The sequence below is a fragment of the Pelecanus crispus genome, chromosome 6 (assembly GCF_030463565.1).
Source record: "Pelecanus crispus isolate bPelCri1 chromosome 6, bPelCri1.pri, whole genome shotgun sequence".
NCBI classification, from domain to species: Eukaryota; Metazoa; Chordata; class Aves; order Pelecaniformes; family Pelecanidae; genus Pelecanus; species Pelecanus crispus.
In genome coordinates, this window is record NC_134648.1 from 16,480,975 (window position 1) to 16,508,367 (window position 27,393).

A 27,393-nucleotide genomic window follows, 5' to 3' on the forward strand; every position below is an offset into this window, starting at 1 on the left:
CGGGCCCTCAGGCAGCCCAGCCCGCGCCGCCCCGCTACGTCCCCGCCTCCCCCGTGACGCCAGCGGCGCGCGGCCGGGGCCCGCCCCCGCGGCGACCGCCACGTACCTCCTCGGCGCGGCCGGCCGGGCTGGCGGCCCGGCCTCGCGCGCAATCTCGTCTCGGCGTCCGGCGCTGTCCAATCAGAGTCCTCCGCGACACCCGGGCGGGGGTCAGGGCCGGCCAATCCCCGCGCCTCGAAGGGCGGGACCTGTCCCCATGGCAACGGGAGCCGGGGCCACCGGAGCGCCGTGGGGCTGTCGCGCCGCACCGCACCGCGCCGCGCCGCACCGCAGATCGTGAGGAGGACGCCCGGGGGACGCCCCCTTCATCCCCGCGCGCAGGAGACACCTCGCCCTTAAGAAGCAGCGGCTCATCGCCCGCCGCAGGCGGACCGAAAGGTAGCGTCGCCCGGCGCAGGCCGCCACCGGGGCGGCGGTGCCCCCCGTCGGTGGCGGAGCGGGGCGCGGAGGCCTCGCGGCGGGGCACCTCCTGTCAGGGAGAGCCGTCGGCCGCCGCGGGGCGGTTGGGGGGGGGGGGGGGGGGAGGCGCGCGCTCCCTCGCGGGGTTTAACCGCCCTCCCTCCTGTCAGATTTGAAAACGCGAAATAACGGTAGTGCGGGGGGAGGCGGGCGGGGAGAGCGGCCCGCCGGGGCGAGGGGCTTTCTCCCGTGGCGGGGGTGGCGGTGGGCGGGAGAGGGGAGCAAGTGGAGTTTGGCCGAGAGCGCCCAGCCGCCCGCCTGGAAGGAGGCTCCCCAGGCTTCCCTCCCTCCCTCCCTCCCTCCGGCCTTTCCGCGCGGGTGCCGTCCGCCTGAGTGAATGGCTTTTCAGGAAGTTAACACTTCAGCAGCCCCGCTGATCGACGCGTAAGCGGTTAGCTTTAAAGCACCAGGAGAAATGAATGCATACCTGGCAGCAGCAGCGGCGAAATCTTGACTGGCTGGGCATTGCACAACCGCAGGAATGACTTCGTCCGGGACGCTAGACTGGTTTCACTAGAAAGGGTATAGCTTCTCAGCATTATGCTTACTGTAGTACCACTGGAGAAGCTAGGTAAAATATTCTAGCGTCAGGCTAGCTGCTCTACTCAGAAAATATCCCAAAAGAGGAAAAGGTTAAAACATGGTTGTAGAGAGAGGTAGGGTTTTTTTCTGAAAAGAACATGGCTATGTTTTTCAAAACTGTTCACGTTTGGCAACACTTTTTAGTAAGCCTGTAGGAGAAAAAGGCTCTGTTGTTTGAGTTGTAAGTATTTGTTGTGGAGAAATAATGTCCAGCATTTTCAAAATTAGACCATCACAGTAACAACAATGAAGTACCAGTACACCACAGTATCAAGTTCAGCGTGGAGGTTTGCTCTGGGTCTTGTCATCTCTAAAGAAAAGACCTGTAGTTGACTCAGTATTGGTGCAGTTCTACCCCAAATTCTGAAGTGACTGTCCCTCTCAACTAAACAGAGCAGCGTGGGAAAGATTCCTACTCTAAAGACTGGATAGGAGATGAAAAGCCACTCAAAACCTGTTTGAAACCAGGTTGTGTTGTAACCTTTATTGACCGTTGCTTAAGACTCACAAAAGGTTTATGGGAGAAGCCCACACTTCTGCGAGCACCTAAGATTCTCTTATATCTCTTACAGTCAGTTGCTACACAATGATCTTGTACAGTCACAGTGCAACATCCACCATGGGCCGCAAATTATTAACCTCATTACGTACAGTAACTCCTAACTGTGATTCTCTATTTTCCCTTTTACTTGCTACTGTAATCTTTTGGACAGTGGCAGTACTTTATTTTACAATAAAACGGATAATTACATAAAAAAAGCAATATAAGTCTATCTTTAAAAAAAAGTGTTGTAGTAGAACAATGTGAACCTCACTCACTTCTAACCAAGATAATTAACATAGACAAAAAAAGGGGGAAACAAATTAATATTGCTCATTGGGTCTGCTTAAAACTTGCATTAGCTATTGGATGCAAAGGCATCTAATGTAGGCATCTGATGTAAATTTGCTTGTGACTTGATGCTGTAACACAGCGTGACAGATCATTGTATATTCAGAAAACCCCATCAAGCAAATAAAAACTAAGCAAGAACAATAAAAAGGATTATTTCTGAATAAGACTAAGAAATTTCCATACCATGGCTATCTAGTAATGGTACTACTGCTGAACATAAAATTTTGTTCATATAAATCAAGTTAAAGTTTTTGTGTCAAAAGCTGCCCTCAAGTGATATGTATATAACTTAAATTGTAATCATGAAAGGGGAGAGCAGTAGTTCTCTGAGATAAAAAAAATTTAAAATATTATTATATTGACTCAAATGTCAGAGGTCTGGAAATATTGACCCATGCTTCTAGTGATACACTGACTAAACAAATGCGCTTTACAAAAGGAAGATAAAATCCTTTACTGTTAAGTTAAAAGCCCATATCAGTGTTGCCTAGATTTGAACTCCTGTGCCACAAAGGTGTTTATCTAGTGAGCTGTTGTGCTCTTCTCTATTTGATTGCTCCGTAAGCAGAAGAGATCTCTCTGAAGTTCCCGTTAGATGCATAGTAGACACAAGCCTTCTGGATAGGGATATGCTTGTATGTAGCTAAAAACATGGCCAGGTACTTGAGCCAAATTGAATGAAATCAGAGGCAAAATTCATGTTAATTTCAACAATTTATGCTCTCATGTATTATGCATCATTTGACAGTTGGAAGAATGAAAGAAACTGCATTTTATTAGAATCATATTCAGTTGTAAATATTATTCTTTGTTAGGTAATTCAGGAAATAATATAGACCCTTTTCATGATTGCATTTCTCATGCTTTATATTCTTTATAAAACAAGAGTAGGACATTTATGCATGTTTGGATTGCTAAGTAACCAGAAATCAATGGGAATTAACAAATTATGGAAATAAATCTTATTAGGGAGCTATCATTAAGTGCCTAAATATTTTTAAATCTGGCTCCATATCATTAGATCTAAATTTATTCTTGTTAGCTATTTTGTATTTTCTTTCCAAAGAGGAGAAAAAGTACCTTGAAGTCCTGGGGCATTCAAGGTTTACTTTGGCATCATCATTTGTTATTGACTAGAGCGAAATGCATATTAGTAGAATAATTGAAACACTTTTTGATTTGAGATTAGGGTTTGAGCAAACACTTTGGTTGCCTGTAGTAGCATATTTGCAATGAGGCTGGTTTTTACTCCAGCACTGGCAAAGTGCTGTTTGGATTTATACACACTGAACCTGTGAGATTCCAAGTTTGCTGTTGTGTTTTGTTCTGTATAGGAACTGAACTTATAGTACAGGAAGCTATATTTGTACTGTTGAATTTTTTTTTTAAAAATTGCCTTTGAAGTTGGTAAGAGTTTTATCAAGTATGATTGAATTCAGTACAAGTTTTTGCTTGAGTATTGGTTTTATAAATCTTTTTTTTGAGCCAACTTTATTGAAAAGAATTGATAAAATCATGCAAGTTCCTTTTAAAAACAAGACTAATATTTCAGCATTTTTCAGTTAGTAAGATAGCTTTGTAGACACTGATACTTATTTTTCTGAAACAATGATAGGGAAGTTCCTTGGAGGCAGGTAGTATATAAATATGTGTGTGTATTTGTGTGTGTGCACACAGGTTTTTAAATAATGAACCATTAACATTGCAACAAGAAGGAAAAATAGTTGTCTTTTCAAACTACTCATGTAGAGCTAAGCATGTGTAGCAGCAGGCCATATGTTTGCTTCGATGTCATCTTTATTTCTGGACATACAGTTGTGTTGTAAATAGCGCTTGCTTCTTTCCCACTTGATCATTCATAGTTTGTGTTACTATATAGTATCCCCCAGCATTTGGGTGACTCATTTAATAAAACAGCTGAACTGTATTTTTTTAAAAAAAGGTTCTGTCAGCAAATGTTGTACTACACACACTTGAGGCATGCTGTCTTTTCTGAGAAGCTGAAAAAAGCTGTTTTGTCAGCCAACTTTTAACTGTAAAGAGAATAAAGATACAGTGTGGTGAGAAAAATGTAACAAATACAAGTCAAAAGAATTTAAGCAAAGTAAACAGGATGAGAAGAAAGGATTCTGCTGCCCTTATGTACTTAAATAATACTGTTTTATATAAACTGTATTTCTGTACAGTATTAAAATGGTTCTCAAAAAGGTAAGGAGTATCTGCTGGTGCAGAGAACTGAGTGGGATGCACTAACAAAAGATTAGGACAGTGTGAAAGAACAGGGAGGAACTAACACTGATACTTCAGGTGTTTCTAAACAGAAAATATGGCAGAAGAATAATCTGTTTCTGCCTATTTTCAAACATTTAACGTATTTTTTTAAGATTTTATGAGCTAATCAATTTATATCTTTGCAAATAATTTTTAAAGAAATGGAAAAACCCGTGGAATTAAACAATCTCTATTTAGACTGTGATATATGGACAGGTATATCACTGTTTCAGAGAGCTGAAAACAGATTCAAGATGGCTAGATGGCTAGCTGAAACTGCTGAAGGAGTACTTTACATAGTTCAGATATATTTGTAATATACTCATTCTAGTACTGAGGTTAGAATATTGTTAGAAAGATGAAGATTAGTAGATCTATTTTATCTCTTGCCTGATTTTTTTTTTCATTCAGCACCGCATATGAAGATTGTTCACTTCTCCAATGTACAGCATTAAAATAGGAAGTCACAGTACAGTCATAACTATAGAGAATATTGCTATCATCCTGCATGCCTGCACTGTATCTCACACAGGTTTAATTACTTCCATATCAGATACAGCAGGCGTATGTGAAATTTTATGAATAGGTAGGATTATCTGTGTATTCTATAAGTCTGGATTTATGTTTACATTGCCCATCATGGTACATATAGGTTTGGCAAGTGCAAACATGCAATATGACATTTACAGTGTTGTGCTGTCTTGCTTCATAATCATCCGCTGAGCTTCTACATGTGCAGACACTACACACTGATATCACTCTATGTTTTTGCCTATCTCAGTTTTAGAAAACGTGATGTTGGGTGTTACTTCTTTAAAAATATTTGTGTTTTGCTAGGAAGGTGATGGAGACATCAGTACCAGAATTATGCTGTTTTCTGGGCAATAGGTGTTAAATTAATGAAAAGTAAATTTTCAGGTTTATGTTATAAACACCTGGCAGTTGTGTAAAATAGGTGTGCTAACGCCATGTTTAGCTGCTTGTGTTAATGTTGCTAGAACAAACTTCAGAGGCTGCATTTTGTACTTATCTTTCAAAGCCCATAGCTCTTTATAATTCGAATGTCCAATCCTGTTCCACTGAAGTTGATAGGAATTTGTAATTAACTTTAGTGGGATCAAGATCAAGGTTGCTGGCAGACAGCCTGCTTCTTTTCTTTTCCAATTGTATTTTTCTGGTCATGCAAGTACATTGGTCGCTCTGTTTTCTGCTGACTATCTCATTCTTTTAGCTCTCGCTGTGTTTTTTTTTAAATACTTTATACTCAGGGAGGGGTTTATTTTTTGTTTTCCCTGAAAGCTTATGATATTGGCTTTGTTTATAAACTAGAGTATTTATGAGTTCTAGAGCACTACTTTTATGATTAGTTCTCTTCATGTATTACAAGTAGAAATGTTTGTTTATCCCTCTAGGAAAGATGAGATTGATTTCTGATACAAGCAGATTAGAGTTGTGCTACGCCTTTTCATTTAGTTGGGCTACATGTCTTTGACTAAAATCACTTAATTTCTGGATGACAGTTGTAACATTAGCTCTATCCATCTGTCTTTAAGAAAGTAACCAGTCAGCTGGGCAGATTCATGACAATTTATATTTCTGTTAAACTATATAGCAGTAGGAAGAATAAGTAATAATAATAGGCTCAAGCAATACACCTATGGCAGGGCACGAGGATGTATGGTGACAATGATCAAATTGACATTGCTCCTCTTCTGCAGCACTGTGACTCTCTGTTGACTTGATGGCTCCTGGTCCTTATAGAAGAAACCACACAGAATCATCCCGGGGTCAGACACGTAGATTCACCCTAAAGTGCCTGGGAAGGAATGGGCATCCAGGAACAAGTTTCCCAAAAGACAGGAACTGTTGAAGGTAGTTGGTAGCAGGCTAAGAGTGGGATGAACTCCTAATAGTAAAGTGTTTAGTGGAAGAAAAACTGGAACACCAGTTTTCCTCTCATCCTGCCTGTTGTCACTCCACCCTCTAGTTGCTGAATGTGAGAATAATGCTGAGTTTATTGCAGCTGATTAATGTTAGAAGTTGCAATGGGCCTGGTTTCTGTCTTCTAATACGTGTCAGAGTAGAATGTGCTCAGTGACTCAGCTGTGACTGCCACACTCTAAAGGTTGATTTGTGTCTTTGTCACCTGCTTTTATCGAGGGAATTTCAATGAGTATGGTCTTGGACTAATAGATACCTAAATACAGTAACTCTGTCTTCACTAGGTAATTATATTTTATTCTAATAAATGTATTTCCAATTTACTACTTATAGCACAGATTGTGTGAACAGTTGGGTTCGTCAAAATACTGTTGGAAGTCCTGTGTTAAGCATAGTAGTCTACAAAGTCAATGGCAATGATACACGTATTTTTTGCTTATTCATTTTGGTCTTCTCTCTGCTTTTAATTCTTCCTTGTAGTTGTGGATTTTTTGGCCTATTTTATCAAAAGGGCTACAATAGAAACACCCTATGCACAACCTGAAACAAAACTGCCTTATGGGCAGTAGATAGCCTTCTTTTCAGAGCAGCTTATTGCATCAAATAGATGTGAAGAACATTTTGTGATATCACCCAGTCCTTCCCATTATGTATGACAGCATGTAATTACAAAGGTTGGTATTTCCAAGGGAACCCAAATTGCCCATGAGCACAAATCCCACAGAAAGTCAGCAGGCCCAGTGGCACTTAGATTGATTAGGGCTTTTGATAGATAAGCTTTGCTGACTACGGCAGAGGTAGTTTAAGATGATATGGCTCCATCTGCCCATCCCAAATCTGTTGGAGATTAGTGCTCCCTCGTATGAGGTTTGGCAGACCAACATGTTTGTTTATACCTCAGTTGTTTCAGTTCAGCATGGACATTTTATTAATCAGTTTTCCTGAGTAGCAAGGGAAAAAGTCCTAAAAATGTAACAGTGTGCCCCCTTCTGGCCTAAACTGAAAATCCCCATCTCCACAATTAACTCATGTTACTAGAAGTTGTAGGTCAGCAGCTTTAAAAAGGTTATTTATGTCTTTAAAATGGATCAAAGACCAGGTGTCATCGTTGAAAATGTTGGCTTTAGTACTTGCCGTAGGCAAAGAATGAATCAGTGTCGTAACTATGGCTAGCACTTGAGTTTCTGGCTTCTGTGCCATGGTTCAGCTCACTACGTGACCTGTTGGTCTTATACGAAATGAGCATGCTCAAATAATAGCCACATATGATTTTCAAAACACACCTTACTGAACTGGACTAGCTTATGATAATAAATTACTTTTATTTCTATTATTTTGTATATATGAAAATATTTTGGTCGGGAAAATATTTATTCATCTATCAGAGGGCCAAATTTTTAGCATTGTCAGAAGCTACAGTTTCTTTAAATGAGTACTCAAATATACATAACCTTTTAAGAAAATAACATTTCTAAAAGTACTGAGAGTCTAGTTATTATACTCATATACTTTGTAAGTCTTCTGGTTTTTAATAGTTTTATTTCTTATCCATTGCATGCTTACAGCCTTTCACTTACCAGTTTACTAGACTACCCCATTCATACTCTGCTAGAATTTCAGCAACATGGATTTTTGGTTTATCTGTACATTTTTTTGACCGTGATGCTCTGTGTTGAGAGGAGTTATTGCCCAGGCTGTTCATCCAGAATCTTTCAAAGTAGATTTTGAGGTTCAGTTCTCTCCTATTCATTTTTTAAATACACTTAGTTGCCAGATACTGAGTTAAGTGTTTACCTTACTTTTACTTTCTTTGTTCTTTCTTTCATCGGAAAAGGAAAGCGCAATGGCTTCCACACAACTGTATCTCAATCTGCTTTGGAAGTGAACTAGCACCTTGCAAATATTCTCAGCCCTACCTATAGAATTTGTAAACCGTTCTTGTTAAGAAACAGTGCTCTGATAAAATCTGTAGCATAGCCTAGGCCTCCCAAGGTTCTTCTATTTCAAATGGGATATTAAAGGAGTGGAAAAGATTCAGGGAATACTAACAAACATGAGAAAAGGCCTGGAAAAGCTTCTGTAAAAGCAATCAGTAGGTAAGCTAGCACTGTTTAGGCTAGAAGAGCGAGGACAGGTGTATGATTGCTGTTGGAGAGCTATAATATGGAAATGGTAATTAAGAATAAATTGTTTACATCTCCTCCAATACAAGGACTTAGGGGTCATTGAATGAGGTAAATAAATGACAGGTTCAGAGCAGAGATGATTCGCACAACAAGTGTTATCTGTGGAACTACTTGCCATAGGGTGTTATAGGCGATACAAACTTTTTATGGTTCAAAAATCAATTTTAAAAAGTACTGAAATAAAAATCCATTGAAGTAAAGAAAATTCTTACCTGAATGTAAGAAAGGCCAACAGTCTCCAGTTGAGGCAGCGTAGAAGTGACAGTGAGCATCGCTCTGTTCTCACGTCCTTCCCTAAGCACCTGTCACTGCAGACAGGATCCAGGGCCCTTTGCCCTTATGGAGCAGAGGTGTCATTATGCTCCTGAGGAAGCATATTGAATTACCGATATGATGAGGGCTGGTCATTTTATAGGTAGTCTGTTACAGAAACACTATTTTCTGTTTCTATCCAACCTGCTGCATAGCTTAAGCTATTTTCACTTTCCATTTGTTGTATTCAACTCTACGTGATGATTTAGCTGTGTTCCTGTGTTGACAGGTATATCAAAATACCTTGGTAAGGATAAAATAACAGGCAACAGTGTTCAGAGAATGACTTGTTACACCAGACATGGCAATGTACTTTTGGGAATCTAAATTTTAGATCATCTTGTCCATGCAAGACAGAAGAAATTGACAGTAGGGTGATGGTTGTCTGCAAGCTAAAAGAACTGATGGCCTGCATCACATATAGACTTATTAAGGTTATCATAGAATCACAGAATCATAGAATCATTTAGGTTGGAAAAGACCTTTAAGATCATCCAGTCCAACCGTTAACCTAACATTACCAAGTCCACCACTAAACCAGTTAAGGGTAGGGTAACAATTTCATGTTTCCTGCCTTGGTGGCCTGATTATTTATAATAAAAGTAAAAACTAGGAATCATTAAGGTTGTGAAGGACCTCTAAGATCATCAGTCCAATCATCAACCCAACACCACCATGCCCACTAAACCATGTCCCAAAGTGCCACATCTACCCGTTTTTTGAACGCTTCCAGGGATGGTGACTCCACCACCTCTCTGGGCAGCCTGTTCCAATGCTTGACTACCCTTTCCGTGAAGAAATTTTTCCTAATATCCAATCTAAATCTTCCCTGGTACAGCTTGAGCCCACTTCCTCTCGTCCTATTGCTAACTGCTTAGGAGAAGAGACCAACACCCACCTCACTACAGCCTCCTTTCAGGTAGTTGTAGAGAACGATAAGGTCTTCCCTCAGCCTCCTCTTCTGTAGGCTAAACAATCCCAGTTCCTTCAGCCGCGCCTCATAAGGCCTGTGCTCTAGACCCTTCACCAGCTTCGTTGCCCTTCTCTGGACACGCTCCAGCACCTCAATGTCCTTCTTGTAGTGAGGGGATCCACAACTGAACACAGTATTCAAGGTGCAGCCTCACCAGTGCCGAGTACAGGGCGACGATCACTTCCCTGCTCCTGCTGGCCACACCATTCCTGATACAAGCCAGGATGCTGTTGGCCTTCTTGGCCACTTGGGCACACTGCTGGCTCATGTTCAGCCGGCTGTCAGCCAACACCCCCAGGTCCTTTTTGGCCAGGCAGCTTTCCAGCCACACTTCCCCAAGCCTGTGGCGTTGCATGGGGTTGTTGTGACCGAAGTGCAGGACCTGGTGCTTGGCCTTGTTGAACCTCATACAGTTGGCCCTTGGCCCATCAGTCCAGCCTGTCCAGGTCCCTCTGCAGGGCCATCCTCCCCTCCAGCAGATCGATACTCCCACCCAGTTTGGTGCCATCTGCAAACTTACTGAGGGTACACTCAATCCCTTCATCCAGATCGTTGATAAAGATGTTAAACCAGACTGGCCCCAAAACAGGCCCCTGGGGAACACCGCTCGTGACTGGTTGCCAACTGGACTTAACTCCATTCACCACAACATGCTGCTGATACATAAAATGAGCTATGCCACTAACAGATACAAACTCAACTGACAGCTCTAGTTCAGGACTTCCCAGCTGCATTGTTGATCTGCCCTAGTAACCTAGCCTGGTCTGAAGATCCAATATGAGGACAGGAGGGGAAACTTCTGGGCAAGTCTTATTAACTTGGTGATTTGGTTTATAGAAGTCATCCAGTTAGTACTCGAAAAATACTCAGTCTTGGCATCTACATCAAGATTAGGAGACTTGAAGACCTAGTTTTTGTTACTTATTATCATTTCCTGTGATTAAATCCTGTTGAAATTGCAAACCTGGGCACAGCTTTTATACAACAATATTCTGTAATTAAAAACATCTGAAGTATTGGAACTTTGGCATTTTTAAAAGTGATAGTGAACAACTAACTCCTTCATTCATCAGCTCTATAAAGTCATTTCAAACCAAGACGTTGTGTAGAAATTAACTTACTGGTTCCAGCAAATCAGTCTGGGTTGGGTTTTTTTTGTTGTTTGTGTGTTTGCTCGTTTTAAATGAGTGACCTAGGCAAAGCTAATCAGACTTGCTCTTGTGGATCTGACAGTAGTGCTGACATTGAATCTAATACTCAATATGGCAGCAACAATAGCTCCTGCTATCCCATCTGGTAATGATCAGATGTTAGTAATTTTTTAAATGAAAGTAACAGGTATTTGCTATAACTGAGCAGAATCCATTTAGGTTCTTTTTGCTGAAGATGTGATTAAGTAAAAACAGAATTCTTGTCATTCTTGAGCCTTTGACATATAAAACAAAAGATGGATAGGTGGATATATTTTTATCTCCAGCTATTCCCTCATCCCCAACAAAAGAAAGAATACCTCTGCATACCTTGTATACATTTCCCATTCTTCTTCTTAATAAGAGTGCTTTCTTTTACCTAATACTTATATGATTAAAGGGTGTCAACAATGCTTAATATTAGGTACATACTGTTATCTACATTTATTGCCTTAGTAAAGGGGCAGCTTAATCTGAGCAAAAGTAATGCTTCACCGTCGAGTACCAGAGCATGTAGTCAGGAAAACTGGCACTGACACTGTAATTATAGTTTGCCTTTCCCAACGCTCCCAAAAAAAGAGATTTGCTGCTGGTGGACATAAGTACTTTTGATAGAATTACTTGCATGACTAGTTAAAGCACTTGTACAGAAATTCTCCTTGTAGCAGGTATACTTTTGATTTGTTTGACTGCACATTTCTTTAATATTATGTCTGTGACATATCTAACCTAATTTTAGATGGTATTTGACTAGCAACTTTCACTTCCCAGGAGGTGATTTATATTACTAATGTAGCATTGGAGTTTGCTCAAGCTTTTTATAGAATATCCAGAGAATGTGGACTGTCCTAGGCTGAATTGTCTCAAGAGCCTGACTTTGCTGTCAGATGTTAGATTACCATCATTACTTTTTGAGCTGGATTTCGTGTACTCACACTGTTTTAAGTATTCCATCTTACTAGTTTCTGAATGAACTAAGCTATTTTCAACCAAATTTGATAGAGGATGAGAAGACAGAGCTTGGTGCTCATGAAACTATGTGTGAGTTAACCCCATATAAGACACCAAAGAAAGTCTAGGGGAGACTGGCTTAATAAAGCCCCAGCCTCAGCAACAATTTCAGGTAGTGTGAACACTTTTTTCAGGAATCTCTGTCAACTTGAAATACGGATATAACATGGATTGTAAAATCTTTTTCCTGCAAATAAATTTTGGAAGGGGTCTTGACTCCAAATTAGCCAAACTACCCCAATGCTGAAATGTAAAAACTACTGGCATTACTACACTAAGATCTGATTCAGTGTCCATGATTATCTTTAGGAGTTTGCCAATAACTTCAGCAAAGACATGATCAGAGTAGGAACGTTAGTATTACTTGGCCATCCTAAACAAGTGTATGAACATTGCGTGTTCCCACCTGTTCTGTGGAGCCATTGATGATGCCTCAACATGTTAAAAACCTCTCACCGTTCACAGTACGATTTAGATTTGCCACACAACCGTACAATAATCTGAGGAAATCTGCTTGTGTAATATGACCTTTAAAAATTAAAGCTGTATTTAAGTCTTTGAGTTCTAGTGTTCCTTGAGAGCAGTAGAACACGTGGGAAGTGGTTTATTACAGGTATCTATGTAGGAACATCAAAAAATTCTAATCAGTACAGTATGATAACATCATTCATGTTAATTTTTGTGACTTGGTCTCATTTCAGATGAAGTGGCTATCTGTCCTGCCCCAACAGTGTATTTTGCTGACAACATGTCTCCTAATGGCCTTGGAAGCTGTACCTATAGACATAGATAAGACAAAAGTCAAAGGAGAAGGCCACGTAGAAGGAGAAAAGGTAGAAAATCCAGTAAGTGTAATTAAATTTGTCTAATTAAGTGTTTTTTCCTAATTGTTAGTAATCTGGCTATAGCAAACTCCCTTCCTGAAATTTAGATGTTCTTTGCTGGAGTTACTTGCAGGAAGGAAACTCGCATTAGCCAGTATTGTCATACAGTCTACCACCTACTATGGTGAGGTTCCATTTAAATTTGTTTTGTTTTGTTTTGTTTTTTTTTTTTCCTTCCATGAGCTGCTAAAGGTGAGGTGGCACATGGAAGGAATTCCCCAGCTTACAACAGGAAGAACTGCTTACTGTTCCACAGAGATTTCTTTCAAGCAATTGAGTGGTGGCTTAGGAAATTCCACTCAGTGATTCCAGTTCAGTGTTTCAAATAGAACAGTAATGAATGATTTGCACTGTTTTAAAAAAAAAAAGAAAAACAAACAAAAAAACCTGTATTAACATGAGAGATACTTGTGTACCACATGGATTTCTAAACATTTTTCTCCTCTTCCTTGTCAGTTGCTGAAACAAATGAATCATAAGTTGTAATAGAGCAATGATGCAAATCAGAAAAACCGAAGATATGTAAGAGAGTATGCTGCCTGAGTTGCTGAGATTTGAGTTTCAGTTTAATCATTGTATTTAAACAAAATAAAATATTTGGTAGTAATATTATTTTCTCAATTTCATGTTTTTTTTTTGAAGGATACAGGACTTTATTATGATGAATACCTCAGGCAAGTAATAGATGTCTTGGAAACAGATAAGCATTTCAGGGAGAAACTCCAGACTGCTGACATAGAGGAAATAAAGGTAGGTACAAAAAAAAAAAAAAAAAAAAAAAAAAAAGAGTTAAACTAAAGTTAATTAAATCCATATAAATCCATAATCATGAGACATGTATGTTGTATTCTTTCTTCCTTTACTTTCTTCATACTCCTCTCAATCTTTGTGAGCTTAAATTTCATTTTTATTTACTTAGGTATTTAACTCTTACTAGATCTTTGTCTTTAGTCAAGGGACAGTAGAAGTTCTGTTCATTCAAGAAAATGCCATAGCATAAAAAAAACCCCAAAAATGTATACCTGAAGGCATAGTTTCTGCCTTCTGCCTATCTACTAAAAAGCCAGTTTCAGATTCTGTACAGGTCGGTAAAGCTGCATGTATGTCAAAACAGCTGCCAGTGTAGCTCTCATTCGCTGTTGCCCGCTGAGTAATTTGGAACACTGTTTTGAACATAGAGGTATGTCTGCCTTCTGAGATTAAGATACCGTGTCACAAATGAGTACGATGGCATGGAAGAGAATTACAAGGAAGTCAGATTTTAAAGTCTGGGGAAATGGAGGAGTTGTGCTAGACATAAAGTCAGTGTATGTAGGAATAAAATAGACCTCTGGCTTTCTCCGCTGCTGTCCTTTCTTTTGTGCCAATCCACACAGCACTCTCTCCAAAACCTCACCACATTCTTGTCTTTTCTACTTTAGTTCCTGGCTCTAGGTCGTGGCTGTTCTGCATTCCCCTTTATGAGCTAGAAATTCAGCAAGGGACAGGTAGGAAACAGTCTAAAGTGATAGACTTAAAGAGGAGATCCTGCCTTTTGCATTTCCTTTAATCCCTCATGTTGCCGTTGGCAGCTTTTGGCTCCTTTTGCTTCTGTGCTACATCTAGTGTAACCCTTGAAGGTTACTATCCATTTCCAGATCCTGATAAATATTCTTGCAATACACATTGGTGGCTGTTGCTGTACCTGTACTTCCTCTCAAGTCTTACAGCCATCATCAAGTGGATGAAGAGCACAGTACTTTGTGTGCATCTCTCAGTTCTTTTGAACTAATTTGAGAACATTTGATCAAGAAATTTGTCACTTCTTAAACATTATTAGGTATTGCTGCTTCAAGATCATGCTTTTGGTCTTTGAAGGAGCAAGATACTTAGAAATTCTCTTTTCAGAAAGCTTTTAGGATTCCTCTCTGTTTCTGTAACCATAGGCTTAAAAAATTTTGAATCTGCTCTTTGAAAAAATGTTGAGATTCTTATAATGTGGGCTACAGTGTCACCAAAGACTGCCACTAGTCTGCTGTCTTGCAGCTCATGTCTAATGGGAATCCTAAAGGCTACTTTCTTCTAGTTTTTATACGTAATTTCTGTTTTTTCCACAGAGTGGAAAACTAAGCAGAGAGCTTGATTTAGTAAGCCACCATGTGAGAACACGGCTGGATGAACTAAAAAGGCAAGAGGTGGCAAGATTAAGAATGTTAATTAAAGCTAAAATGGATTCTGTTCAAGGTAAGAATACGGAATTTAACTAGGTGAGTTAACAGATGGGATTGTGTTGGAGAGGTGCCCAAAAATCCATCAGTTATGCTTTGTTTGTTGTCAACAATAATGGCTGTAAGCTGCAAGTGAGTGTCCTTTCTGAGCTGGCCTAGGGCCAGTAAAGACCCATCTTTATAGGAAACTGGGGAGAAGAGAAAAGCCATCTGTATTTTATAAATAACTAAACTTGATTCCGGCAGTGGATTTTTTAGATACTTCTAATCTTTTTCAACCTCTTTTTTATTTCTGTAGTGCATCAATTTATAGATTACCCACTGAGAACTAGTAACATAGTAGGATTATGTTTAAGAATACAACATGTCTTCACAGGATAGAAAATAATTTTTTTTTTTTTTACAGTCAGTTAACACAAAAGTTTCCCTTTTCTCTTTTTAAGCCCTCTGTCCACCAATTAGAGTTATTGTACAGATCTGTAACTAACATTAAACATCAGTTCAGAAGATTATTTTTCTTATTTTTGGGGGAGTTTTAAGCTCCTGAATAAAGAAAAACATTTGGAGTGTAAAAAATTCTCAGTAGCATAATTAGCATAATTATGCATAAAGTTAGCATAATTGCTAACGAAATTGTACAAACTCAGGCAGTTTCTTTTAATGAATAAAGTAGAAAAGCTTCTAATATTCTGATTGCTGTATGTTTGTGTGGGAAATGGTGCTATCCCTTTTTATTTCTTATTACCGAAGAATTTTTGAAGTTTACATTTAGAACTAATTCTGTAAATTTGTTATTAGTGGTTTCTTTTTGAAGGTAGTTAGTTGCTCATAAACAAAGATCCTAATGATGGACTGCATGATCTTGTTTATGAAATGCTGTTTTTCACAAAGAAGCTCTAATAAAAAGGGCTTAATTTGCCTATGCAGATTAAATAGGTAGCCCCTCCACAGGAGTCAGTGCAGTCAGGTACCTGCCAGACCCTGTGTTCATCTTCCTCAGGTGGCTCTTTAGCTGCCAAGAACCCAGTCATGATCCTATTGCAGGCAAGCGGTCCAGTGACATCACAGTGACAGTCACAGTGAACTAGTTGACAGCAGCTAATGATACCTGATTGTGTACATAGTAATTTTGTGTATTTTGAAATTTTTTAATAGTATAATGGACTGATTACTTCTAGCCCTTTCTACTTCCATAAATCAAGAGTAACTAACAGAGCGCGTTTTAGAAAAATAATTCCCCCCAACAGAACAGATCTGTTACTTTATAAGTGTGAGATCTTACATTTGGGAAAGAACAAGAACAGATTATTCCAGTTCAGAATGTTCAGATGACTACTAAGATGTGAAAACATAGGGAGTCAGAAAACATTTTCTAAAGTTTATAGTCAGCCCTACCAGCAAGTACTTCACACCACATACAACAAGTATTGTTCTTTTTTAAAAAGCCTATTATTACACTTCTAAAAATGTTTCAAAAACAGGCTAAGGCTCATATATTTCAACAGAAATTATGATCTCACCAGGGAGGAATGATGGTTGAAGTCTGCCCCAGCCAGTGTTTGCCATTTTGTGATAATACGAACACAGCACTGAGTGTAAGACAGACAGTTTACCAAAGAATAACGTTCAAAATGTGTTTTCCAATTTTTTTTAAACAAATAAAATATTCTTTTTAAGCCAACTAGTAAAAGCTTGTCAAAATTGTTCTACATGACATATCAGAGTGTATGCTGCTTAAGACAACATTATTATCTAGCATTAGCAGTCAGAAACCATGGTAACAGCTGGAAAAGCCTGTTGTAGAAATGTGTTTTGTCAGTGCATTGTGTATTGATATTGTTTGGTATAGTTCATGTCATAAGGAAGAGAGAAATGTTTGCAGCTTTTAGACACAGGACCTGACTCTCCACTGTCTTGCACCACTCGTTTTGGATGAATGAAATTTGAATATATGCTTATCTGATTTGATGTAATTTTACACCATATTATACATACTTCTTTGGCCAGATATAAGTAATTTGCAAAATGTACAGGGCAGTAGAGGAGTCAGACTTCTCCCAGTTCAGGAAAAAGATGCAAGTTGTTAGCTCTGATACTGCACATAACTTCAACTATCTCATTTATATGAAAGGGAATAAAATGTTTTTCTTCATTTGTGAAGCTGAAATTGATTGTACATTTCCTTGCTGAAACACAAGCCTTAATTTGTGCATGTTAAATTATTGTGTGCAATGCAACACTGACATGTCAGAAGGAATATAGTGCAAATTGCTATCAAGTTTGCCGATCCCCTTCACGAAAAGCAACTCTAGAAGTGTTGCTGTAGTTTCCTCTGACAGTAGAAAAAATTATTCGGTCCTCAGGGAGCCTCAGGTACTTACAAGCACAAGCTCCTATGTGAAAGTTTTTAACTTCCTGATCTTGCTTGATTTCAAACTTACTTTAATGTTTTACATTTGTACCTTGTTCTTTCAGACACTGGCATAGACCATCAGGCTCTCCTTAAACAGTTTGAGCACCTGAACCATCAGAATCCCGACACGTTCGAACCTAAAGACTTAGATATGTTGATCAAAGCAGTGAGTGCTAGATGTAAACTACTATGGGTTTTCTTGGTATTAATTATTATGCTTTTTCTCTGGTAAAGCCAAATCCTTTTGTATATTTATTTTTTTTATAAATGACACCCAGTTTTCATTTTCAGAGAAAAGTCAGTTGTCTCCGTTGCACACTTGAAAACTGTTGTCAGTGTGCATTATGCTGAAGAGCCCATAAATTTTGGGGTGGCATCTTAACAGGATTTGTGTTCATATGCCAGTACAAACAACTTTGGGAATAAAATACGCCTTTCTGGGAGCATTTAAGTTAAATGCAGTTTTGATAGGGGTACATTTTTCCCAAGTGTATTTTCTGATTTCTAATTGTAAATTATTTAAGTGTCTCACAGAGTGACATAAAAAATCATCCCTAAACTAGCCATTTGAATTTTGGGATCTATTATAGATACATCAAGCCGCAGAACCACAGCAGAGTAGAATTTAAGATACCAATATTAGAAATTGCATATGCTGGGCATGGTATTCAATGTCTATTTAGCAGATCTGGTATCAATCACAGGTGTGGGGTTTTTTCGTTGCATGTTTATTAAGGGGATACAGTTAAGCTAAGCATGTCACAGCTTTTTTCAATGGCTGGGAAAAATACACTTCCCAAGAGTAAAAAAGACTTTAATCTCAGATATACTTTAGACAGCACTGCCTGTCTGACATGAGAATTTGACAGTTTTTTGTATTTTCAAAATAAATGGAAAGATAAGGTATATTTTAAGCTTCCTGTAATTTTTGTGGGGTTTTTTTACCCTTGGAAAATTTTATCTCGATTTTCTGTAAAATTATTTTTTTATATAGATATTATAAAATTTCTTGCCATTTCTGAGCATCACTTCTGGGAAAATTCTGGTTAGCTAGGAGAAGCATATCCTCAGCGGGGCAGTTCTTTCTCTTATATTATTTTTCTTCTCATTTCTCAGCTGAGATATTGACAGAGTGTAATGGGCATTTTAGGGGGTCTGTGCTTTGAAATTGTTTTTGAAAAGGTACAGTGAATCTGAAAATTAAAATGTAAGTAATGGAGAGACTATATCGGGTATGAACATGTTACTTTGAAATGCACTACCAAAACATCCTTTAACACCTTGGGCTGTCTGAAAATGGTAAATCTCTAAACTCTATTCAAGCACTTGTCAGAAATTCTCCCCTCACACCCTTTCTCTCCATATAATTGGGGTTTTTTTATTTAATCTGTATTAAGCTACTGCAAACTAAGTCCTATTATTAATGAAGGTACTTTTTTCATTAAACTGTAGGATAAGCTACCAATGCTCTTATTCTGAAATAAACCAGGAGTTAATGGCACTATTTGAAGCTGTGATTAATTAGTATGGGACATGCTTAACTTTAGTTAATTTGTTACTAATTGATGAGAAAGGACACATTGATGCCTTCTTGCAGTAGTATGTAGTCGCAAAACTTGTCCAGCAGTTGAACCCTTGCAAATTAATTTCTGTGAAAATAATGAAGTGAGGAAAGATGTTTTTGCATCACTGTCATGTGAAAGGAAACCCCAAAAACTAGTCTACCTCGTGTTTAAAAGGAGAATGACAATATGACCAGCCTTGCCCACAAATCTAAACAATACAGTGTTTTTAATGTCATATGTGTTAACATAATTGTGTGGCATAATCATATGTCTACATGTATCTATATTTTTAGGCTACAAGTGACCTGGAAAACTATGATAAGACCCGCCATGAAGAGTTTAAGAAATATGAGATGATGAAAGAACATGAGAGGAGGGAGTATTTAAAAACACTGGATGAAGAAAAGAGGCAGCGAGAAGAATCCAAATTTGAGGAGATGAAGAAAAAACATGGAGATCACCCAAAAGTTCACCATCCTGTAAGGCCACAGTCTGTTCTTACATGATTGGGTGGAAGCTTTACTTTCCAGGGAGAAGCAGCTAATGAAAAGAAGGGTATATCTTGTTTGTTCTCAGCATTTGCCTTTTCTCGTGGACATGGGAGCAGAGTGTGGGAAGAGTGTTGAGCATTACAAAACTCACTATATCTACCCCCATTTTTTCCGTACAAGTATGCTATTTGCTGGCAGAATTATTATTTACAAAGAAGCTAAAACTCATGAGGAAGCCAGTATGGTATTCAAAACTGTAGGGATGCCTTCATGGTATGCCTGACCTGCAAGGAACTGCGTCACAGCACCTTTTGCTCTAGAAAAGGCAACATAATTTAACTCCCTTCAGCTGTTGTTTCTAGATGAGTCTGTATGGCCATGACTGATTATTAGAGGTGTTTCTTTCCACAGCATATGCATATCCTTGACACTCCCTCTTTCCCTGGGTCTTTCCGTCTAATGAAAATATTAGACCTGACCAAAAGGGAATTAAAGAAAATCCCATTGATTCCATATGCAACATGCCTAATCAGAAAATAAAGCCTTTCAGAGAAACTGTAATGCAAAGGTAATGCAGAAAAATTATACACTTAATCATTTTTTGAATAGTTTTTCTTTGTAACCAATCTATAGGGAAGCAAGGATCAACTGAAAGAGGTGTGGGAGGAAGCAGATGGACTAGATCCTAATGAATTTGACCCCAAGACATTTTTCAAATTACATGGTAAGAGGTTTAGTTTAATTTAATGAACAAGTGAAGTGACTTTCTGTTACCTTCTGCTGAGGGCAAGTTTGTCATAAGACAAACTAGGATGAAGTCTTACACCTCAAGCAATTTGGATGAATCTGAAGAGTATAGAGGAGAAAATATTTATGTTGTTGTTTGTAAGTTTACTGCAAAGTTTTAAATGGGGTTTAAGAGTTGAAAACAGAGTTTTGTTTAACTACTCATAAAATCATACAGCAAATAACCTGTAGTGATTGCTCAGGGAAGTATGGGTAATTAGAGGGCTGTCCATAACTATAACTTTGCTTACACACTACATATTAGGAAAAAAATCCTCAGAGGTGTGTGTGGGAAAACGTGCTTTCTTATAATCTCTGCAGGTAAGTGCCACACTACCCTTATCTTTGGAGTGGTCATAGAAGTGCCAAGTGTATTCAGAAGTTGCAAGGTTCCCTTATTAAAACAAAACCCAAAATGACCCCCAATCCTGCCTCTGTACTTCTGAGCAGTGTGCAGCTAGAAACAATAAAATAGCAGCAGAGATGAAGATGCATCTCAGTGGGCATTTTGCTTTAAATGTGACTATATAAATGTGTAACCTTATATCCTGACATTGTTAAATGCTTCATAATAAAGTACCCTTAAGCAGATCCTGCCTGGCACTGGGTTGTGAAGGTTTGAATAGTACACAGATTTTGACTAATCCCAAAGATGATAATTCAACTGAAGAAAAGTGTTCTAGCTTGAGTCTGAACTTTTATCTTGGTTTATATAATATATAAATACGTATTATAGTATATTATTATATATTATATCTTATTTCTTCTTTCTAGAAAGAGATCTTGAAAGATAATTTTCTGAAAATTTTTGGTAGCTTTTTTGTGCAAATCTTACCAAAACAGAAATAGCTGAAACGACCTTTTGCCCTAGAGCTTAGTATATAAAAAAAACTTCAAAGCAATTAAACAAAAATATTGCATAATAACACTCATTTGAAGTAGAGACTCTCTCAATTTCAGAGATAGTATGACAATATTCAGAGTAGAATGTAGGATAAAAGATGGATCATTAGTTATCAAGCATTCTCCTCTTTGCATTTGTCATGAGAAGTAATTTTACAGTGATCTCTTCTCAAGCACTGTGTATTTGTATAGATTTTCACATAATTCTTTAGGTTTTTTGGAGAGTCATACTGTTGGTTGACAAATTTTTTCTACAGATCTTTGTTGCTCCTGAATCTATTTACAGTTTAGTTGTTAAATTGGGACAGCTTGTTCTCAGCAATATTTTTTGGCAATTGCACTCTGTGCAATCCTGTTGTGACCTATTTCAGTTTGCTAATCTAAGAGGTAGGGAGATTGCTCCAGACTTGTCTAACCAACCAACCAAAAATGGCAATACAGTTCAGCCAATGCCTGATAAAAACCTAAACAGAACAAAACAACTATGTAACCAGCATCTTGTTAAATGAGATTTTTAATCCACATGAGGTGTGTATGCTGATACTTAACTCATGAAGAACTATTACATGTATTACTTTCTGTACATACTCAGCTTGTATTTTCAACACTTCTTTTTGTAGATGTCAATAATGATGGTTTCTTGGATGAGCAAGAATTAGAAGCCCTATTTACTAAAGAGGTAAAAAAAGTTCAAAAACTTAACTTGTTTCAGTAAATGGTCACAGGGATGTCTGTATTTTTTCCAAGTATATTTGGGGGCTTTGGACTACAAATTAGAGTATTCATGCCAAGTTTTATGCATCCTTAATGTTTCTACGAAAGTATAAAAACATATCAGCAGAGAAAATAAAGTAGTGGAAGCATAGGACTCAGACAGCAGAGATCTAGTTTCTCTGCCACAGGCTTGTTTGAGATTTTATAACTAATCTGCAGGATGGCTATACCTGTATAAATTGCAATGCAGAGAGCTGCACTCCTGATCTGGCTAGATGCAGCCTGGTAGAGATTTTGAAGCTGGGTATCTGTGCTCATTCAGTGCTAATCTAAAGTCCTAAGACTTGTTGGGAGAAAAAGGGTCACACTTGTACAAATTGGCTCAAAGACAGCATGTTGTGGAAGCAGCTACAGAAATTTCACATATTATATATCTAGCTAGTTTGGAGTACATGTACATCTGATAAAGCAGAGACAGGCTCTTAGTTTCTTTAAGCCTTGGTCTGTTGTCTGTGAAAATACAAATGTTAGTACTTCTTTGCCTCCCAGAGTAATGGTAATGATAGCAACGTACTGAAATTCTACAGTGATGGGAATTGCAGAATCAATGAGTAAACAAAGGGCCTTGGTCTTCATTTTTCCAGTAGGTTCTGTTCTGGTATAACAGAAAAAAAAAACCCTAAACTTCCTATTCAAAGATCCAGTACAATGGCTGTCAATATCTAGTCTTACAATTTTTTTCTAGATTTCATGAGTCAGGGAGGAAGTGTGCTATACAGTGTATATAGAAGCTTATAAATTCAAACTACTGTAAATTTTTGAAGAAACTCAATTTGAAAAAACAGATTTCTAACAATACTTTGCCATAATCCCCTCTAATACAATGAAGATATATAGCAGTTGTCTTTTGATAGATATGTCCCACCATTTTGCAGTTTTGTAGTTTAAAAACAAATAGTCTGGGGCCTTAAAATTACCTATGGCTAAGCAAGCAAAGCTAAATGACTAAGAAACCTAAGTAAAAGCAAATAACCATAAACTCACTAGAAAGACATTGTGCAAGAAGAGAAGGGGACCATTAAATTAAGCACTCAATTTGTCCTGTGATATCCTGAATGCTTACAAGGTCAGCTGCATGCTCTGGTAAAAAAGCTACTCTCTCCTGTTCCAGAAACCACGTGGAAACTCTGCCTGCTTTGAATGAAATGTAGGATCAGACTGTGCATGCCAAGGTCAATTTTACTGTAATGTCCACAGCACTGAATTACAACAGACCACATGAATTAACTGAAAACTTCATTCATAGCAATGAAAGGCTCAGTTGTTGCTTAAATACTATGCTAAAAGAGAATTACACACACGTACTCTCACTCTATTGGAAAAATGGTGAAGTCATGTTTTTAGCAACATCTCACACTACTGTTCCAAATATGCTCTGTCATTTGAATGAGCAGCCCTTTCTCCAAACTAATATTTGCTAATTTCGAATTTCAGCTAGAAAAAGTTTACGATCCCAAAAATGAAGAGGATGACATGGTTGAAATGGAAGAAGAAAGGCTGAGAATGAGAGAACATGTGATGAATGAGGTGGGGACTGATGTGCAGTAGAGCTGCTGATTTCCTTCTATGCTCAAGAAATACAGTCCTCCTAACATGAAGGCTTGTCCAAGTACAGCAGAAAAGGATGACCTGTCACACTGAATGCTGTTTGTGCTGGGATTCACATAAAGTTACAATTCTCAAGCCCTGTCCCCGTATTCTGATGTAAATGCCTGCTGACTATTTTTGATGTAAGAAGTTCCAGACAAGGAATTGTGCTGTAGCCTCCATCTTTTACAGATACTGAGATTCAGTAGAAATTCCCTGTAAATTTTCTGTCAAACAGGGAAGACTCTAAATGTCCTTTTCCACTTGGCAAATGGGTAAGATTTAGGTGTGAGAAGAGGGAGTAGAGCAATGTCTTCTTTCATGCAGTTCACCTTTGTCCCTTCAGAAGAGGGCTCAGAGCTCAAGGGATCACCTATGACAGTGAATACCTTTACTAGTTCTGATAGGTTTTCAGCTCAGGAGACAGAGGAAAGGGAAGAGGATGTTTTGAACCACTGTGTTTTTCACTTGTATCTTTTCCGTATTCAACTATATCCCTTAAGGTTCAGGAATGGAGCAAGCCTGGTCTTCTATTAGTCATAAAGGGAAGCATTTCCTCCCTTCCCCTTAAAGGATTCTGACACAATTCAGTTGGGGCTTTTTTGATGTTTTAAAACCTCCCTATCCAACAGTGAAGATTACTCTGACTCACAGTTACAAAATTATTACCAGAAAGCTACAAAACATTTTTCTCAAAAAAATCATGCATGCCACTATTAGTGTTGGGGCTGTGACCACAAATAATGTTTCCAATAAAGCCAATGGATTTTGAAGTAAAATGTGAAGATTTACTTATTATTTCCATTTTTGTTAAGCTATATGAGCTTGTGAGTGAAGTTTTCAGAAGATGTTGCAGGCACTCCCTTGAAAATGGGACAGTTTAAAAATAAAATGGTTATGTTTGAAGATACTTGCGTAATGAAATTAAACATTAGCTCCACCAAAACCCGTCCTTTAGGTTAAGTTTAATTTTTTGCTCCAAATAGGTTGACATCAACAAGGACCGGCTAGTGACTTTGGAAGAGTTCCTGCGAGCTACAGAGAAAAAAGAATTTTTGGAGCCAGATAGCTGGGAGGTAATGAGAATATGTTCCAAGTGCAACACACTGTACTATTACCATCACTCTAACCAGGAAACCAAATGGCATGTCTCTGACCTTTGCTTTTTTCCTGTCCTCTTTTGGTATGTGTGTGGTTAAGCGCCTTAGCTAAATGTAACATACAAAACATAGCAGACTAATGTAGTGCAGATGTAATCTTTATGGTACACACACACATGGAAGAGGTCTTGCGCCACCCTGTGGATTCTAGAAGAGCTTCTCCCACATGCCTTTCAAACAGAAAACGGACATTTGTTTATGAATCACTTTAAAGGGAAGATAAGGGCTCAGCTGGAAGCAAGAGGAATTTTTTTTCTCCTACTTCTAAATCTGTAGTAGAATTTTGCTGAGAACATAGCTGAGAAACAGCTATTTTGGCTGTTCCTTACAATGAGTGTACTAACCCTTTACAGTGTCACATCTGGATGTTTTGATGAAAATTCTGAGGGTTGTTTGGTGAACTGCACAATTCATCTAATAATAACTTCAGTGGGAAGATAATAAAAATACATATGCATTCCTGCCTAAGTATTCACATTTGTATATATTTTTTTGCAGACACTGGATCAACAGCAGCTCTTCACTGAGGACGAGCTGAAGGAATTTGAAAGTCATATTTCTCAGCAGGAAGATGAACTTAGAAAGAAGGCAGAAGATCTTCAGAAACAGAAGGAAGAGCTACAGAGGCAGCATGACCAGCTTCAGGCTCAGAAACAAGAGCTTCAGCAGGTACACTTATGAGAACAGAAATTTGCCCCCCCCCCCCCCTTCTCTGTTTTCTGGATCCTTATATATGTAACGGCTCATGACGATCCCCAGCTCTGGAGCATTCTTTACCTTGATTTCTCATATGAGTCCCAGCTGAATTCTAAACTAATGGTACCACAGCAAAACATAATCTAGTATTCAGGTTTATAGCGAACAATGCAAGCATCTCAACTCAGTAGTATACCCATTAACAAAGACTTTACATAATGACTGCAAAATTTCTTTTAAGTATATTGATTTATGTCACATCAGAGAAAGGTGACAGATTGAAGTTTTTCAACTGTGATATTTTATTTTTCACTAGGTTGTAAAACAGATGGAACAAAAGAAACTACAGCAAGGAAACCCTCCTGCAGGACCAGCTGGAGAACTGAAATTCCAACCCCGTATGTGTCTTTCTCTGTAGATACCCAAACTTTAAAATAAGATCTCAAATGTAAAGGTCATCCTCTGTGGCCAATTTACCAGCAGTTGGGCACATGACATGACATGACATGACATGTTAGTTTTAGACAGTATGAACGACCAATTGCTTCAACACCCTCAGAAGAAAATAGTGTCATAATAAATCATTGCATTTGCTCATTGGTGGCAACAAAATGGTCAGGTATATATTAGCGCTTCTTATCCGTAACACATTGTCCATGTTTCTTTTGTGTTTTAAAGGGGCTCTGCTTTCCCGTACATTCTAACTTAGCTTTTCCTCCCCCTCCAGAAAGGTTGAAACTAATAAGGCTTTATTGGCTTCCATGTTCATGTGCTAACACTATCAGTAGAGCCCAAGAACTTCTTGACATTCATCTCAAACATCAGGCTTCAGACTATATCCAGGCAGCCTTTTGAATATTGGAAGCTCTGAACTGCTCCTGCAGGGCCAACAGTAGCATTTCAAACCTTAAATGCTATATTCAGTGATTACAGCTCACTTTATTGAGTACCCTGAAATTCTATCCATAAGCCACTCAGTTCTGTGAAGAGAAATAATGACGTTTCAGTACCAATTTAATTTTGTCTTTCATTCGCTTCAAAACTTCCTGTGGATAATTTCATTTTATGATCCTTAGTTCTGAGAGCCTCACTTCCCCTCACCTTCAGTAAAAACATGATGTGTAATAGCAGATGCCCTGGACGTTAGACTAATCATACATCTTTTGATACTGGCAATATTGTAGCAGATACTGTTCTTAACACATTTTATGTAAAAACTTTCTGCAAAGTCATGTAATCAGGTGTATAAGAATTAATTATATCAGCCAGAACTAGTCACTACTCATTCACTGAGTTAAGGAGATCCAAGTAGACAATATTTCTAACCTGTAGGCTACTGGAGCTACTGAGGGTAATTTAAGGGGGTGGGGGGAATCACAAAAATGGGGCTGCAAGTTCTGAAATATTTGGCAAACTATGAAAATTAGTATTATTCAAAGGTAGGCAAAGGGAGAATGTTGTAAGTATTGTCTATGCAGTGAGGAGTAAAATACAGGAGCGAGTTGTTAATTTTGTTTTTTCATGCTTCCCGTATTGGGATTAAAGGTTTCATAAACACATAATATATTTCAGAAAGAACAATCTCCAAAGAACCAATGTGTTGTGTAAGTAAAAGCATTTCACAGAAAAAACACAAACAACTAGTAACCTAAGAGGAAACTCTGAATATTACAATAATGCAGTCTATTGGGTAATCTCAATCTGATTTCATTGTTAGTCACAAATAAAATTCTTCATTCCACTTACAAACCGAAAAATAGAAGGTTTTGTTTGATTGGCCCTACACTAGAAGCTTCCCTTTAGAGACTTTTCACATTTAGGTCCAATTTAGTTGAGAAGTTACAAATGGTTTTATTCTGTTTTACAGCTGGGGAGCACAAAGTTGGAGATGCACCAAAACATCCTGTGGGAGGTGATCAGCCTTTACCACCAGGACGTGTCCAAGAACCAGCTGCTGGATCCGATCAAGTTCACCCTTAACCACTTGTGCCTCACCTTTATAGCATCTTTATTATTTTTTGGGGGGTGGGGGGTGGGGGAGCAGGAA

The 27,393-nt window shown here is 38.5% G+C and overlaps 1 protein-coding gene across 2 annotated transcripts; it reads left to right on the forward strand.

Moving 5' to 3' along the window:
• The first annotated feature begins 369 nt into the window (after positions 1-369).
• NUCB2 (nucleobindin 2) lies at positions 370-27,359 on the forward strand. Of its 2 annotated transcripts, none has more exons than XM_075712113.1 (13): positions 370-438; positions 12,582-12,725; positions 13,407-13,514; positions 14,861-14,987; positions 17,447-17,550; positions 19,243-19,428; positions 20,074-20,164; positions 21,750-21,808; positions 23,338-23,430; positions 24,477-24,566; positions 25,149-25,319; positions 25,663-25,744; positions 27,214-27,359. In XM_075712113.1, exons 2-13 carry the CDS (start codon positions 12,582-12,584, stop codon positions 27,324-27,326), a joined length of 1,368 nt encoding a protein of 455 aa, XP_075568228.1. In that variant the 5' UTR covers positions 370-438; the 3' UTR covers positions 27,327-27,359. The 2 variants fall into 2 exon arrangements, with proteins under 2 accessions (XP_075568228.1, XP_075568229.1); XM_075712114.1 differs by having other exon boundaries at positions 12,582-12,713.
• The last annotated feature ends 34 nt before the right edge of the window (positions 27,360-27,393 follow it).

Coding starts and splice junctions, on each gene's coding strand:
- NUCB2 (XM_075712113.1), top strand. CDS start 12,582: ATGAAGTGGCTATCTGTCCTGCCCCAACAGTGTATTTTGCTGACAACA. Junction 19,429..20,073: donor ACCCAAAAGTTCACCATCCT/GTAAGGCCACAG, acceptor ACCAATCTATAG/GGAAGCAAGGATCAACTGAA. Junction 24,567..25,148: donor TGGAGCCAGATAGCTGGGAG/GTAATGAGAATA, acceptor ATTTTTTTGCAG/ACACTGGATCAACAGCAGCT.